General features: G+C 47.1%; 1 protein-coding gene across 31 annotated transcripts in view; it reads right to left on the reverse strand.

Moving 5' to 3' along the window:
* Positions 1-14275, reverse strand: part of KALRN (kalirin RhoGEF kinase) — a 694928-nt gene extending 680653 nt beyond the window's left edge. For all 31 annotated transcript variants that reach the window (XR_012431622.1, XR_012431621.1, XR_012431625.1 and 28 more), the window contains exon 1: positions 13826-14275. Coding sequence is in view for 23 of the 31 variants with exons in the window: in XM_015446332.4 (XP_015301818.2) it covers positions 13826-13898 (73 nt within the window). In the remaining 8 variants the exon portion in view is untranslated. The remainder of the gene's footprint in view (positions 1-13825) is intronic.
* Between the last annotated feature and the right edge of the window lie 2547 nt (positions 14276-16822).

Here is a 16822-nt window from a genome sequence, read left to right on the forward strand (position 1 = left end):
AAAACCTTATTTTACCACTTATTTAAATTATCTCTTAGCTTATAGACAATAAATACAAATTAAATGAGTCAATGAATGACTAAAACTCCCTTTCTGATTTTTCTCCAATTAGCCATTATTTTCCTAATTCAACAAGACTATGAACTTTTCAGGGACAAAGATCATGTGATAGCCATTTTCATTAGTCCTCTTAGTATCTGGCATAACACTAGGCACATGGCAGACACTCACTAAATATTGATTAGTTGGTCCATTTGCATGTTTGAACTTTCCTACTTGGGTCTTTCTAAAAGAAGAGTGAATATTTTTCCAGTGCCTGTGAAATATGTGAATATTTATAAGCAAGTGATAAAAGGAATCCCCTCTAATTAATCCACACAACAGCTGTATTTCACAATGTTGACTTCATAGGTCTTTTGTTTAAAGCAGAATTGCCTGTCCACAAAACAAAACAAAAAAAACAAAAAAGAAGACACATTTCCTTAGCACAGTGTTTCATTATAAAACTCCCAAATAGCCTAGACACCAATAAGTAGTTTTTTTGAAAAAAAAAAAAATTGGGCCAACATATACTAATGGAGTAAGTAGTATTTGCAAGGCACTAACCTGGGCATTGACAAGAATACAGACAAGTCAAAAGCAAAGGGTGTGTACAACCTACTTGGAGAAATCAGACATAAACATTTTCCAAAGTAGGGCCTTCAAAAGGCCTTAACGCCATCAATGTTCCATAAGGTTTGGGGAAGACAATAGTATTCAAACAAGTGAAGTGCACACCTCATCCTCACCCCAGACATCTCATCCAAATCACCAGCCAAAAACACTATTTCTTTCCCCGCTCCAGAGACTCCAGGGCTGAGCAAGAGTCAGAACCAGGCATACCCAGCCCATTCTGAAATCAACTGAACAGATCATTCTTTTATGCAATTCCCACTCATTCTCCAGAAAATGGATCCAATCCATCTCCTCTCTCCCCAGGCTCGCAGCATCTCCCAGTGCTTGCAGATGACCTTGGCTCCCGTTCACTAAGATGACTGAGGTTAGCTTAATAGGAGCTCTAGCATCTGACCTGAAAAACACCTGGGTCTTTCCACATAGCCACAGAAGAAAAGGTGACCATCCATTCCAGAGATAACCTCTTTACCCACAAATCTCATTCCTTTCTAATTTTGGGGGAAGCTGGTACCCACCGTGGTACCCTCCGCTAACGCATATACCACCTTCTAACACTTTGAGTCTCTGCCATTGTCTCTTCCTATGACTTTTTCAAACATTCAAAGCTTTTTCTTGATCTGAAAGAAAAAAATAACTTCACTGGACCTGATAACCTTTTAAAATTTTTGAATGAAGAATAATATACATGCATAAAACTGCACATATAAGTTAACAGATCATTAAGATTTCACAAAAGATCCCAGCACTTTGGGAGACCGAGACAGGTGGATCACGAGGTCAGGAGATAGAGACCATCCTGGCTAACACGGTGAAACCCCGTCTCTACTAAAAAATACAAAAAACTAGCCAGGCGAGGTGGCGGGCGCTTGTAGTCCCAGCTACTCGGGAGGCTGAGGCAGGAGAATGGTGTAAACCCGGGAGGCGGAGTTTGCAGTGAGCTGAGATCCGGCCACTGCACTCCAGCCTGGGCAACAGAGCAAGATTCCGTCTCAAAAAAAAAAAAAAAAAAAAAAAAAAGATTTCACAAAAGAAACACACCTGTGGTCTAGAAGCAGAACAATATCAGCAACCCCAAAATGTCCTCTTGATTACCATCTTATTTGTCTCCTTACTTTTATTACCAAGTTTCTTGAATACTGGTCTATGCTCATTATTCTTGTTTGTACTACCTTTTCATCCATTTCAGCCCAAGCACTCCCTCTTCAATGAATGTTCCCCACACCCATCTGGGTCAGGTTGTTGATCCTTCCTCTATACATTAGCGTGCATTTGTCTTTACTGCACTTATCATACTACACTGCAATCATCTGTTTATGTATCAGGCACCCCTGCCCGACAATTAGGCTGTTAACCTCCTTTTGGGAAAGACTATTTATAACTTGTCTGTGTATACCCAGTGCCTGGCACTTAGTAGGTGCACAGCTGGTGTTTGACACTTCAATAAATGAGTATAAAAATAAATGAAGAGATCTGCTCACTGAAATCCAGTACTCTGCTAAAATTGATTAGTTCTTTCTCCAATTCCCATCAAAAGGAATGATACTTAGCTGTCAAAACTCAGTGGTTGGGATCATGAAGAATGACTAGAAAATTGTACTGTTACAATCTTTGGTTAAGCATCTCTTTACATCCAAGTATCTGAGCATATTATGTGCCAAAGCACTGGTGTACACAGAAGAGGCTTAAAATCTTGCACCGTCCCTCTGACTTAAAGCTGTGACAGTACTCCTTATGGTGTTCTGTCCTTCCACTGCCACACCCTGACATGGAGTCCTGCCAATCTTTTCCCCAACTGTTCCTGGAGTCACTCCTCCCTTTCCCCACCACTTCATTTCAGGACAGTAAGTAGTCAGAGACAGGAATCCCCCAGGAGCCCAGACCCCTCCTCCTAGCCCTCTTTTGTCACATCCAATTAACCATCTGCCAGTCTCCCAGGTCCCCTTCTAGGCCCACTGTCCAGCTGCCAACTCAATATTGTGCCCCCACGCCATAGATGCCCATTGTCCCTGGGCTGGGTAAGAGTATAAAAGATGGAGATTTTAGCCTCATCCCTAGTCCCTGCCTGTCAAGCCTTGGAATAATTGTAACTGCAAGTTTAAAAATCATAACACTATCTCCATACTGTTATCAAATGAAGGAAGAAAATGAAGAGAAGGAAGAGAAGGAAAGAAGGAGGGAATCAGTTTTCATGATTTTGAAAATAAAGGGATTCATCTAACTAGTAACATAATCATAATATGTTATACATGTAATATGTCATACTAGTAATATATAGTACCATATTACTAGTAATATAATCCTATTTACATTACTATTCACAATATGAATACAGCTATCACAATATATCTATTAACATGAGCAATTTTTTTTCTTCTTTTCTTTTTTTGAGACAGAGTCTTGCTCTGTTGCCCAGCCTGGAATGCAGTGGCATGATCTTGGCTCACTGCAACCTCCGCCTCCTGGGTTCAAGTGATTCTCCTACCTCAGCCTCCCAAGTAGCTGGGATTACAGGTGCCCACTGAAAGGCAAGAATTTTTTTACCCATTTTACAGATTTATAAACTAAAGCTTGGAATAATTATAACTTGCACAAAGTCACAAAGCGAGTAAGTTTCTGTTCCAAGATTCTGTGATTCTGGAACTGGTCTATACTTAAGGAACTCCCACCTCCTTGTGTTCTAGGCAAGATAAGCCTGGTTCCCCACAATCCATCCTTTGGTGGCAGCAACACCCAGATTCCTACTTGCCAGCCCTCAGGAGGGTCTTTGATGAAATGGGGCTTTTCCTCTTGGGTCAGCCCCTGAAACAAGGGGTGGAACGAGTGTTTGGGGCCAAGAAAAAGAGTATGGCATATTCTCTTCTGTGAAGGATTTCACTTCATGGAGAAGAATGAGCAAGGGGCTCTTTCATGAGCCCTAGCCTGCTTCCACTTTCTTCTAGGACTTCAAGAGACACTATGGAAACTGGAAATTCATGAGCAAATCCCATCACTGATATAGCACCTTGATGGCCAGACACTGACCCCTCCTAAGTAGGCTGCCCAGATACCATCTTGCCTGAGTTTCCCTCCCTCTCTTCTCTCCTCACTTACTTCTTCCCCACTTGCCTTTCTGACTCATACTCTGTAGGAGGCGATTCTGCAGACCCTACTACAGCCTAAAGCAGTCCCACCTAAGCTTGCAAAAGAAAGCCACCAGCACTTTTAAATGGTTTGCTAACTTTAGATCTCCCAGCCTTGCTTCTTAGCTTCTTTACCCAAGAGCCTTCTAGGGCCACAACAGCTCAGCCCACCCATTTCACAGCTGCCTCAGCTTGCACTACCCTCCCTAAGCATGGTGCCACTAGTCTCTGAGTCTTCCAGCCAGATGATGCTCTCTCTCCTGGAGCTGTCAATCTGGAACATTGTGCCCACCGGTCCTTGCCAGCCAGCTACTTCACTGAGGTCTGCCTTCCCTCCAGTGTCCAAGAAAGAAGCATCCTCCTCTGGCCCAAAGCTGACCTTGAGATCCACCCCTCCAGGCTCATCCAGGACCTTCCTCTATCAATTACTTCTGTCTTTTCTAAATATTAAGTATCTTCCTCATGCCTGCCGTCTCCCTCTTCCCCATCCCTAGGTATTCGCATATATTCTCTCCTAAAAAAAACCTCCCCTCAACTCTGCTCCCCATCTCCAAGTACCTTGCTATTTTTAATCTTCCCTTCACAGTCAAACCTTTCCAAAGAGCCATCTATATGCACTCCCACCACTTCCTCCCCATGCGCTCACTCCTCATTCCCCTTGGAATTTGGATTCCACCTCCCATACACAATTGAAACTGCTATTTCAAAGATTACCAATGATCTCCTAGTCTCCAGAACCAATGGTATTTGCTCAGTTCCCATCTCCCTCAACTTTCCTGCAGCATTAAATCCTGTTGATCACCTGATTTTCCTAAGTATTGCTCTCTCCTGGTTCTCCTCCAGCCCTTCTGCATCTGTTCTCCCACAGCCCAACGTAGATACCCCTGTATCTACAATTCTGTCTTTGGCACTCTGCCCTTAATTCTGTGTATGCTTTTTCATTTATTATATGATCTATTTTGATAGCTCCAGCCACAACTTCTTTCAGATAGCTCCCAAATCTATATTTCCAGATCTGGCCTCCCTCCAAAGCTCCAGACTCCCCTCGTTATCCGCCTACTGAATCCACACCTCCCTTAGCTATTTCACTGACACCTGAAATGCAACATGTCCCAAAGCAAATTCTCCAAATCTCCCCTCTTCCCCTGCCTCCCCACAGCTGCTCCTCCTCTTCCCAGCTCCTGCCTTTCATTAAGGGTACCTCTGTTCTCCTAGTCACTCAAACTCTAAACTTTGGAGTAATCTTGGGTTCCTACCTCTTTCTTGACACATCAACATCCAAGATGCCAGGTCCCATAGACTCCACTTCCTGAAGTAACTCATATCCATCCCCTCCTCTCCATTTCTGCTGCTGCTTCTCAAGTTCAGACCCTCCTACTCTATCTCAGTGATCTCCTAACCCATCCCCAACCAACAGTCCCTCCCCTACTCCAATGGGCCGTCCACAGGGCTGCCAGATTTATCTTTCTGATCATGTCATTTTTAGTGGCTTCCCAGAGCCAACTGCTGAAAGACCAAATTCATTGGCTTTCCATTCAACGCCTTCATGATCTAGGAGCCTAATAAATGTTTGATAAAGCAATCAACTAATCAACCTGGTTGCCACCTCCTGAGTCTCATCTCCCATTGATCCTCCACCAGTCTCCTCTGAGTCACATAAACTGAACCATTTACTGCCCCTAAATATGCTATGAATATTCATACCTCCTTTCAATGCTGTTTTAACCTGGGATCACAACACTTTCTGTCTTCCCTATCCAAACCATACCAATCATATGTCCCAGATCAAGGAGAAGTAGCCACTCCCTTAAGTGTACAGAGTGTCTGCCACTTTTCACTTATACTTGTTTATCTGTTGCATCCATGTTCCCTAGCTAGTGTCCAGCTCCCTTCTAATAATGTGATGGGGCAGATGGGGAGGAGAGAAAGCTAATTCTCCTACAGTTTCTTCTTTACCTCCCTGAATTAATTCCTCTGTCCACCCATTTGATTCTTTCTGTTCCCTTTCTCCTAGGCAGACACAATTTCAAGCAGCTCTATTGATCCAACAGCTCTGTGGCTGTCAGTCATTTCCTAGTTATTTTGGCTGCCAATCATTCATGCACAAAGGAGTGGCAGGAGGAGTCTGAACTGCACGCAGACAGAGAAAAGGCAGGAAGGGCCTGATTCTCTGTGCACACCTGAGGCTCAGCAGAAGTAAGAACCAAGAACCTTCTCCAGATGGATCAAGCCACGTGCCCCACGACCCGGACAGGGACTGGGGCACTGGCATTCTTATACTTATGCAGAGGAGGAGAAAACAGGGGTCCTCTGACCTGCTGTAAAAGGGTGACCCATCCAGTCCCCTTGGGAAACCACAATGAGAATAACTGCATATCTTCCTGGACTGGAAAGGTCCCATGGAAGTCAGATTAAATAAGACAATACTTGTCAGAAGAGGCACCTAGAGTAACAGAATGTTCAATTTGGAAAGATCTACGTATTTTTGGATAGCACTGTACAACTTATAAAGACTTTTCAGATACAGTATCTTATTTGAGTCTCTCAGCAGCTCTATAAGGGAAGGGTCGGGGCAGGGGGGCTATTATCCTCATCTTACACAGATGTTAAAGTCATTTGCCCAAGTTATTCATGTAAGTAGAGAGCAAAATGGAGTGTTTACCTCCTGCTCTATTGTCTGGCCTTCTCGGCCTCCTTCATAGACTTTTTCCTCCCCTTTTAACCCCTTATATCCAAGTGCTCCCAGAGGGTGTATATTTATATCCATTTCCATTCCTGTTCTACATTCTGTTTTTAATGGCTTTATATACTCCCATAGCATGCGTGGTACATGACTATAGTAAACACTTGATAAATATTTTTCAAACAAATGATTTAATGAATGAATGAATGAGAGCCGAGGCCCAAAACCTAGCCTTCTGATGCCACACACAGGCTCCCTGCACTGCATCATGTTGCCTCTCTGGCACCCTCTCACATCCCATGTCAAAAGCCCTGCCCAGCACGCCTTCAAGAGACCTTCAGCCTCTGTCCATCATATTCAATAATTAAAACAGCAGAAACAACAGGGATAACTAGGATTTCTTGTGCTTCTACTGTGTCAGAGACCGCTAGATGCTCCATACATGTTTTTTTTTTCCTAGTTAATCCTCTCAACCTGTGAAACAAGCTTTATCAGTCCCATTTTGCAGAAGATGAGGATGAGAGATACTAAATAATTAATGCAAGATCCTACCCCTAGTTAGTGCTGAACTTATTCCATCCAAAGCCTATCATCCTCTCGCTATACCAGGGTTTCTCCATCTCAGCATTACTGACATTTTGGAGCTGGATAATTATTTGTTGTCCTGTGCATTGTAAGATGCTTAGCAGCACCCTTGACCTCTACCCACTAGATGCCAGTAGCAAACCCTCCCCAGGTTATGACACACACACAAAAAAATGTCTCCAGGCATTGCTAAATGTTCTGTGATGGGGGTTGGGAAGGGGAGTATTGCCCTTGTTGAGAACCACTGGGCTACACCAAACTGCCCACCTCCAGCAGTAAACTATCAAATACCAGAACTACAGAAAACTTTGAAAAGTAAAAAGTGTTCAATTCCAACATCTAAGAAGAACTCTAGTTCACCGGTTACAGTGTTTTACTGATTTTATTTATAGTCAGGAAGATTTTCTTACTTATCAGCTAATTTCTTACTGTAGCTTCAGTTTATTCTAAAACCGCCTTTCATCCCTCAAGGGATTATCAAATACGATGGGACAGAATGTACCAGTAATAAAGTTATTGGTGATTTGTGGCACAAGGATGAAGCAAAGTTTGCCAAATCTTATAGAGGTGGACCTGGATGTCACTGATATGTTCTAAAATATATTAATAGTAGAAATAGCCTATAAAAAATATAGCATTAGAAATATTAACAACATTCCCTCTCCAGAACCACAAAGTCTTCCCAATACTCCCCCAAAGGCTCCTGAAAAATGGGGTGACCAAAAGCCCAGTTCATAATGGGTGAAAGTGGAGGAGATCAAGAAGGGACAATAAGCATTAAATTAAGCATCGTGTTTACACTCTGGAGCATCAAGCATAACTTAAAAAAAAAAAAAAAGATGTTTTTCCTTTGCTGCAAAAGCAAGCTCAGGAAGTAAGAGACTCCTCCCTTTTTAGGTACCTGGCAATGTACAGACTGGGCGGTGATATTTACTCAAAGAATTGCGTGCAAACATAGATTGTTATTCCAAAATCTCCCTTCTATATGACCTGGACATGACAACAGTTTAAGTTTCCCTATCTAGATGTGATAGGGTTCTTATTTAAGAAAAAAGTTTAAGGAATCATACAGAGAATACAAACCATCCATCACTTAGATTCAATAGCTGCTTATATTTTGCCAAGTTTGCTTTATATTGTGAGGAGGCGTTTTTTGATTAATCACAAGGTTTTAAAAAGATCCTTTTTCTTACCTCCAAAGAACAAATAACTTCAATGGGGGAGACAAGCCTTCATGTATGAAAAGGCTAAATAACAATACAATACCGATGAAGTGAGAAAATGAGTACAGACAGTGAGTAATTCAAAGGGCTGTCATCGTGAGCTGTGAAAGCTCCCAGAAGGAGGTAGGGCTCAAGTCTTAAAGACTGTGTTGGATTTGGAGGGTGCTGGGGTGGTTGATCCAAGGAGACTGTGAATTCAAGAGCCCTTGGGCAGTGTGTGGAGAGCAGCCTGGCTGGAGCTGCGCTGTGAGGTCGACACTTGACCCTGAAGGCACTAGGGGTTCACTGAAGGTCCAAGCAGCAAGCAGTGGTGTGATGAAAGTAGTGCTTTAGGAAGTGTAAAGTGTCTGCAGGTCCAACTTAGAGTGGGGCTAAGGGAACAGCTTCCGAGGGATGAGAATGAGGGCCAGGAAAGAAGTCCATGGGGGGCATATGGGGCCTGTCCTGGGGTCATGCCCTGTGGATGAACAAGGGCTAACTATGAAAGATAATCCAACAGGGTTTGTGGAGGAGAGAGATTCCTCACAGACAATACCAAGGTTTTAAATACCATGACTGGAAGAGTGAAGATGTCACTTATAGAATTAAGAAAGTCAAGAGGAAGAGCTAGTTTGGAAAGCTGGAAAGACAGAGTTGAGTTTGAGATTGGCCGAAGCCCAAGTAACCACAAACACTTCAACTGAAAATGTCTAGATTCACAGAAGCAAAGCTCAACAGAAGGACAGAGGTAGAAAATATCTCCACATCACTCTCTTTTCATTTATCTTCTTACTTTTTTCCTTTGCACCTTAAAGAAAAAGGTTTTTCTGCTGCTCACCAAAGCTAAGCTCTTACTTTTGTTAGGGAACCGATTCTTATCTCATTTCTTCAGGTATCAAACTCTACACTCGTTCTAGCCTCCTCAGTTTTTTTATCTCCACACATTTTCTCCCTGCCACCTCCAAACCTGCTGTGACTCTAACAAAAAACAAAAATTCCTTTTCTAGATACTAATGTCCCTTCTGGCTAAGCACATACCTCTTTTTCCTTTCACTGATAAACTCTGCAAGTAGCTGATTCCCACTCACCACCGCAAATCCCTCCTCTGAACACCTCTTCTAATCCTCTGCTCCTGGAGCGCGCAGGGTCTTTCTTTCACCATGCCCCAGCACTCCTCCCGCTCAACCTGTCTGCAGCCTGTCATCACATCAGAGCCCACACTGACTCCCTGGGGTCTCCAGGATCAAGTCTCCTCTGCTGCCACTTCTGCAATAAGAATTTCTACCCCAAAATCTAACTTTCGCCCTTCCCTTTCTTCCTCTACTCCTTCCCTCTGAGAGCAGATGCATTCACAAAGCTTCAGCTGCATCCAACCTTCCAAATCAACATCAACAGCCCTAGCCTCCAGCCATGCTCCTGTCTTGGGTCTCACATTTCCAACTGCTGACAAAACAGCTCCACCTGGATTTCCCTGAGTCGCCCCCCATGCTTCATGTCCAAAGCTAACATCATTATCTGCCCTGCAAAACCAGTTCCTGTCTTCAACCAGCCCACACCTGTCCATCAGTCAGACACTGTCAGTCCTCTGGGCTCCTCAACCCACATACTTCAGTTTCCTCATGGGCTTCATTTTCCTCTCCCCCATCAGTAGATTATCAACAAGTCCCCACATTCATACCTCTAAAAATGTGTCTCGAGGTCATCCCTGACTCCCCATCCTTTCTGCCACCAACCCAGACCAAGGCTCCTCCCCCTCAGCTCCGGATCACTTCTGCATCTCCCTAGATTCTACCCTACTTTTGTCCACTTATTCAATCATATTACCCCAGATTAACCTTTCCAAACACTTTCTTCATGATGTGTCATTGCTCAAGAATCCATAATGACTCCCTACTGCCTCTGAATCAAATCCAGTCTCCACTCTTGTGCTTTCAAGACTCTCCCTATTTGACCCTGCCCCACTTCTCCAATCCTGTTTCCCACTCCTCACTAACCTACATCTTCCTCTGTGTCAGCCCAGGCTCTTCAATGCCCAAACTCCCATGTGCCACTGCCCGTTCTCCACTCACCCTTGAAGGACCACCCTAGGCTCCACCTCCTCTGTAGTTCTGCCAACTTTTTAACTTGTAGCACCACAATGGTTAGCAATTAATCTTTAATTGAACAGTAATTGTCAATCTTCTTCAAAATTTGAGAACACAGACCACTTCAAATATTTCTTTTGTGTTCCACAGCACCCTGGACAGCAGAAGGCTCTAGTGAGAACCGAATAATTATTTTTGATTGGCTGGTCAATTGGTTTCTGGTCCCAGTTATCAGTTCCCATATCTCCCTTCCTCTGCCTCCTAAGTATGATCAATAAAATTATTGTAACGCACTTTCTCAGGCTTGGCACAGAGAATTCCCAGGAAGACAATCTGGAGTCTACCAATCTAGAATAGTAGGCTGGGTAGGGTGGGGTGTCTGTGTCCATGTGCACACAGGGAAGTGAGATTTAGGGAATCTAGCCTAACCAATTGGTCAAGGGATTGAAATACCAAAATAATCAAGAGAGGACAAGTAAGGAACCAAAATGACAGAATAATTCGAAATACGCCTAATTAGAAGCACAGTACGCCAGAATTTTGACAAAGCAATTTCCAGTTCGGTCCTTGTGCATACAAAATTTTCCATCAGAAAGAAAGGGGTAACCCTGGTGCTAGGGACTTTGAAAATTTGTTTGAAGGTTTCTCAGATGTTCAATTGAATACATTTATAATCTATCCAGCCTGTCAGGTACAGTGCTATATTCCATAGAGATGGGGAATCAGAAGGGAGGTTTAGAAATATGGCTTTTCTAAGCTTAAGACTCTCCACCAACGCATATGTTTATTGCAGCACTGTTCACAATAGCAAAGACATGGAATCAACCTAAATGCCCATTAACGGCAGACTAGATAAACAAAATGTGGTACATGTACACCATGGAATACTATGCAGCCATAAAAAAAGAATAAGATCTTGCCCTTTGCAGCAACATGGATGGAGGTGGGGGCCGTTATCCTAAGCAAACTAACACAGGAACAGAAAACCAAATACTGCATGTTCTCACTTATAAGTGGGAGCTAAACAGTGAAAACACATGGACACAAAGAGAGGAATAACAAACACAGGAGCCTACTTGAGGGTGGAGGGTGAGAGGACAGAGAAAATCAGAAAAAATACTTGTCAGGTACTATGCTTATTACTGAGGTAATGAAATAATCTGTATACCAAACCCCTGTGACACATAGTTTACCTATATAACCTGCACTTCTACCCCTGAACCTAAAATAAAAATTAACAACAAAAAAAGACGAATCCCCAGCAAGAGCCTAGGCTAGAGACCAGAAGTGTGGTGAGAGTCAGTGAGCCAAGCATAGAGGGCCACACATGGTGGGTGTAGTCCTTGACCCACCCCCTCTTGCAACATGTTACAGGTCATCAGTCATTTCCAGCCTTATGCACCAAGGACTTAACCTTTCTCTGATACTAAGTGCACATCAGACTTAGCTCAGCCACTGGGCTGCCCAAGGAGGAGGGAGAATATCCCCAACATAGGAGTCCCACAGGAGACTGACCCGAGTCTGCTATTTATTTTGTGATTTGAGCCAGGGTTGGATAATGTGTGCCATACGTTGTGTTTTGAAAGGCCCTGGGAAAAGTTACACATTGGACTATTATTGGCCATTAACACCATTAACACTGTGTGAATTTATTGTCAGAAATAAGCCTCCAGGAACTGAGCTCTGCTACAGGTGCCTGGAACAGAAAATGAACAGGACCTAGTGTTTGGATGATACAAAGGGGAAAGAGGAGTGGACACCAAAAGGTAAAAGTGGGGTCCTGAAAGGGAAGGTGGAAAGGCTCACACTTCAAGATTTTTCCCCTAGAGCTAAGAAAATGCAGACTTTTGCCCCAGTTGGGAGGCAAGAGGGATCAGCTGGGTTTTTGATTGACTGGTCAATTTGTTTCTAGCCCCAGTTATGAGTTCCCATATCTCCCTTCCTCGTCCTCATAATGAGTATTTCTGGATATCACTTAGCCCCCAGAACCTTGTCCCTATATTCCACCTCTTTAGAATTCATGCTTTTGGGTGCTGGGCTGTTTGTGTATGAGAGAGAAGAAAGAAGAGAGAGAAAATATAATCCATGTCTCAGGAAGAGGAAGAAGGGAAGGAAGGAGGAAGAGAAGGAAGGTAGGCTTAGACCTAGGAAGCAGAATAGAATGACAGGGGCTCCCTCTGATTTCCCCAGACCCTGGCAGCAGCTCCTGTCATCCAGCTTTTTCCTCTGCACATCAACTAGAGAATGAACATATGAGCCAATCAAGTCTTGACTTCCAAAGCCACAAGTCTCCCCCACAAAGCACCCCACCCCCTTCCCTAGAGATGACCTCCAGGGCAAGGTAACAGGGTTAGGAAACAGATGGATGTGCAGAGACCCTCCAGAGCTAACCTGACCCCTGACCCCCACCAGTTCATGTCCTCTAATCCAACTTTCCAAAAGGGAGAGCAGATGCATGGGACCCCGGTAACTTACTGGACTCTTTGGGACAAAGATTCCAGACAAAATGGTTTCAGACATGTGGGGACATGGGGAGCTACACACAGAAGCTAGTGGAAGCCACAGGTACAGGGAGATGGGGAATCCCTGGCCATCAGAGAAACAGGGTCACAGGTGGTGGAAAACGAGGATGGTCAGTGCCGGTTCCCGGGAGGGACTGTGTAGCCAGGGAGCAGGAGGAGCAATGGACCCGGGACATGGACGGTGGCAGGGGCGCAAAGATCTAGAAAGACATCTCAGGGCTCTACACCTCACAGCAAGCAGAGACTTAGTGGGTGTGTATGAGAGGGACGCTAACTCACACTTCCAGGAATGAGTAATTCTTATGAATAGCTCCTCCGTTCCCAGAACTGAAGAGGAGGACAAGGGGGAGGTCCGAGGCGCCCACCGCCCTCCCAGCCGGGTCTGCCTCTCAAGTGAGAGGGGCCGGCTCCCCACACGCACCAGGCGAGACCCATGTCGTCCGCCCCGCTCCTGTCAGTCTGCAGCCGGCGCGGCTCCGGGTCCCCGCCGCCCCTCTGTGCACATCAGGGCCCCGGGCCCCCGACGGCGAGGAGGGGTGCCGGCCCAGGGCTGCCGCCGGGAGCCCCGCTGACAGGCACGGGGGAGGGGGAGCCAAGGGAGGGGCCGGGACGCCGGTAGCCGGAGCGGCGCGCTGCAAAGTGAGCCAACACCGCCCATCCCCGCGCTCCGGGAGAAGGCGGCCCGAGGGGACCGCCTCCCGCCTCCCCAACACGGACTCCCGCAACTGGGATGAAGGCGGAGGGGCGCGGAGTTCCCAGCCCCCACGCCCTCCCCAAACGCAGCCAGCACTGCCATAACAACCAGAATCTCGGCAACTCCCGCCCCGACGCCGAGGGGGCACTGGCCCCCAACACGCACGCGGCAGCAACAGCCCTCCTTCCCCAAACTTGTCCAAGACGCCGCGTCCGAGGCAGCAGCCTTCAGCCCCGGCCCCCCGCGCCCTGCCCAGCTTACCTGTCCGGAAAAAGGCGTCCACGTCCGAGTCGGCTGCTCCTCCTTCCTCCGCTGCTCCCTCAGGGGGGTTCATGACTGTGGGAGGGCGTCTGAGGGCAGCCGGGGGCCAGAGAAGCCTGGGGCCGAGGGCTGCTAGGCGCCCGATGGGCGGAGGGCGCGGGGCGCAGCGGCCGCGGCCGCAGAGCTGGCGGCCAGGGGGGCTTCGAGGGCGGGCGCTGGGCGGTGGGGCAGGGGCAGAGAACGCCGAGCCTCCCTCAAGCGGAGGCGCGCGGCGGGCTAGGGGTGCCTGCCGCCAGCTCCCCCATGGTACCCCTTCCCCAGGGCGCTGGCCGCCTGCTGTCTGGCTAGGGCCGGGAACCGAGGCCGGGGCGCGGGCTGCCTGGGTGCCCGCTGTCCCCCAGCAGCGGCAGCTGGCTCTCCTGCTCGCCTGTCTGCCTGTCTCTATTGTTCAGCCCTGCTCCGCTCTCTCCTCTTTATTTTTCCTCCTCCCTCCCACCCTCCCTGTCTCTCTACCTCCTCCCTCCCTCGCTCACTCGCTCACTCGCTACCTCCCTCCTTCGCTCGCTCGCTCTCTGGCTCCCCCTCTGGCTCCCGCCGCAGCCGCCGCCTCCCCAGCTCCTCCCCCGGCTCCCGCTCCCTCAGTCGCCGCCAACAATGACCCCTGGAGCGCCGAGCTGAACTGAAGCTCCAGCCCGGGCCGAGGGCTCGCTGCGGGCCCCCGGCGGCGCCGACGCCCCCTGTCCCAGCTTCCCTGCGCCGGCCTCCCAGGGAGCGAAGCCTGAGTCCCGAGCTATTGTTCGAGGCTGTGCTAGGCCGGCTTCCTGAGCTCGGCAGGAAAAGCCCGGGCCGAGGAGGGGGCGGGGCCGCCGGGCGAGCCCGGGGCTGCAGGGCGCAAGCCAGCCTAGTCCAGGGGCTCTGCGGCCCGGGCGCTGCGCGCTCTGCTTCTCCGCTCCCGACGCCAGTGCTCCACCCGGCCCAGCGGCCACCTCCTCCGCCCACTCCACTCCCAGGTGTGTGAGGGGAACACCAGGCTGCCCGCCCGCCTTCTCCGGATCTTCAGATCGGTCCCCAAGCTGGACTGACCTGTCCCTAGAGGCCGGCCTTTCTTCCCCTCCTTCCTGACGAACTCTCTTCTGTCTCCCTGCCCTCCTGAGCCTCTCACATTTTCCTCACCAGCTCGCCACAATTTCTCTCCTTTTTGTCTTTTCTCGTCCTTTTCCCCTTTTCAGCGCCCCTTTAAACATCTCCGCCTGTCTCTGTGACTCTTTGTCCAGTTTAATGCTCCTGTGATGTTTCCCTGCCTATCTCTCCCTCCCTCCGTCACTCTCTTGTCCCTCGTTTGTCTCTGTCCTGCCTCCGTACTTGGCCCTATCTCCGTGCTCCTCTTGGACAGCTGTCAAAACTCTCTAATCCCTGGGGCCTTCTCGGTTTTGTTCTTCTCCCTCATGTGAATGGAGAGATCCAGTTGGCCAGGAGAAAGGAGGTGTTACAGCAAGCTGAATTTCAATTAAAGTGGGGAGAGGGGCTGGGGAGGAGTGGGGATGACTGCAAAAAAGAAAACAGATGCTGTATGGGGTAATTAATGTGGTGATTGTATTGTGCCCATCAGTTTTTAAGTAATAATTAAACAATAATTATCCAGTAGTGTGTTTGTGGTTCTAGTGACTGCAGAGCCCACCAAACAGAAGGTCTTTAAGACCTGAGTACTTAATAAAGTCTGCTGAGCGCTGTTTGCTGTTGCCTCATCCAGACAGATGGAGAAGTGGTGGCCTGACCTAATGAGTTAAAACACGCCTAATAGGAAAACCAGGTACTTGTCTGAAGTTGATGACTGCAACCCATCAGACAGAATCTCCTGGAACTGTTTGTCTCTAGTAACCTATTTGGTTCCACCTCTCTCTGGGGGCCAAGGCAACTGGGGCCTATGCAGATCCACCAACTGGGTAACCCTAGCAGCAAATAAAACGAATTAAATGGCCAGGCGCGGTGGCTCAAGCCTGTAATCCCAGCACTTTGGGAGGCCGAGACGGGCGGATCATGAGGTCAGGAGATCGAGACCATCCTTGCTAACCCGGTGAAACCCTGTCTCTACTAAAAAATACAAAAAAACTAGCCGGGCGAGGTGGCGGGCGCCTGTAGTCCCAGCTGCTCGGGAGGCTGAGGCAGGAGAATGGCGTGAACCCGGGAGGCGGAGCTTGCAGTGAGCGAGATCCGGCCACTGCACTCCAGCCTGGGCGACAGAGCGAGACTCCGTCTCAAAAAAAAAAAAAAAAAATGAATTAAATTAGTTTTTAGTGAACACTTTCTGGCTCCCGGTACTCATCACGTTCTTCACTGACACAAATAGGCTACTTTTTTTTTTCACCCATTAAAAAAAAGTACCTGTTTCCAACCTTGGATACACCTATCAGATCTGTCTCCAACCTTGAGTTGGAGAGATCTATCAGACCTCTGTAGTGACTCTGACATCACAAGTTCACTGCCCTGAGATCTAATTCATCTGGCCCTAGTATTTTGAACTGGCTTCAGATGCCCCTTTGCCTATGCCTTTTCTGACAATGAAAATACTTCTCATTCGTCTTTTCAAAATCTTTCTTCCCCTTAATCCTGTGCCTAACCCCTGGTCTGCTCCCCTACCCCTGCACACACATATGTGATTTCAGAGCTGCTATTAATTAATTGCTACCATTGTGCAGCTAAAGAATCAGTGGCCTGGCAAGGCATTAGCTCATCCCAATTCAGAAGAAACATTACATTTTTAGAGGAAGGGTCATATCAAAATCTCAAGATACAGACAAGAATGGGGGAACACCTTATGTAATGACAAACTTTTTGAGAGGAAATTTGGCAATTTCTATTTAAGTGTTAAATGTTCATGGCTATATTAATATCAAAGAAGACTTCAGAGCAAAGAATATTACCAGGGATAAAGAGGGACATTTCAATTCATCAAGTAGACATAACAATCCTAAGAGTGTTTGCATCTAATAAGACAGC

Source organism: Macaca fascicularis, chromosome 2 (assembly GCF_037993035.2).
Source record: "Macaca fascicularis isolate 582-1 chromosome 2, T2T-MFA8v1.1".
Lineage (NCBI taxonomy): Eukaryota > Metazoa > Chordata > Mammalia > Primates > Cercopithecidae > Macaca > Macaca fascicularis.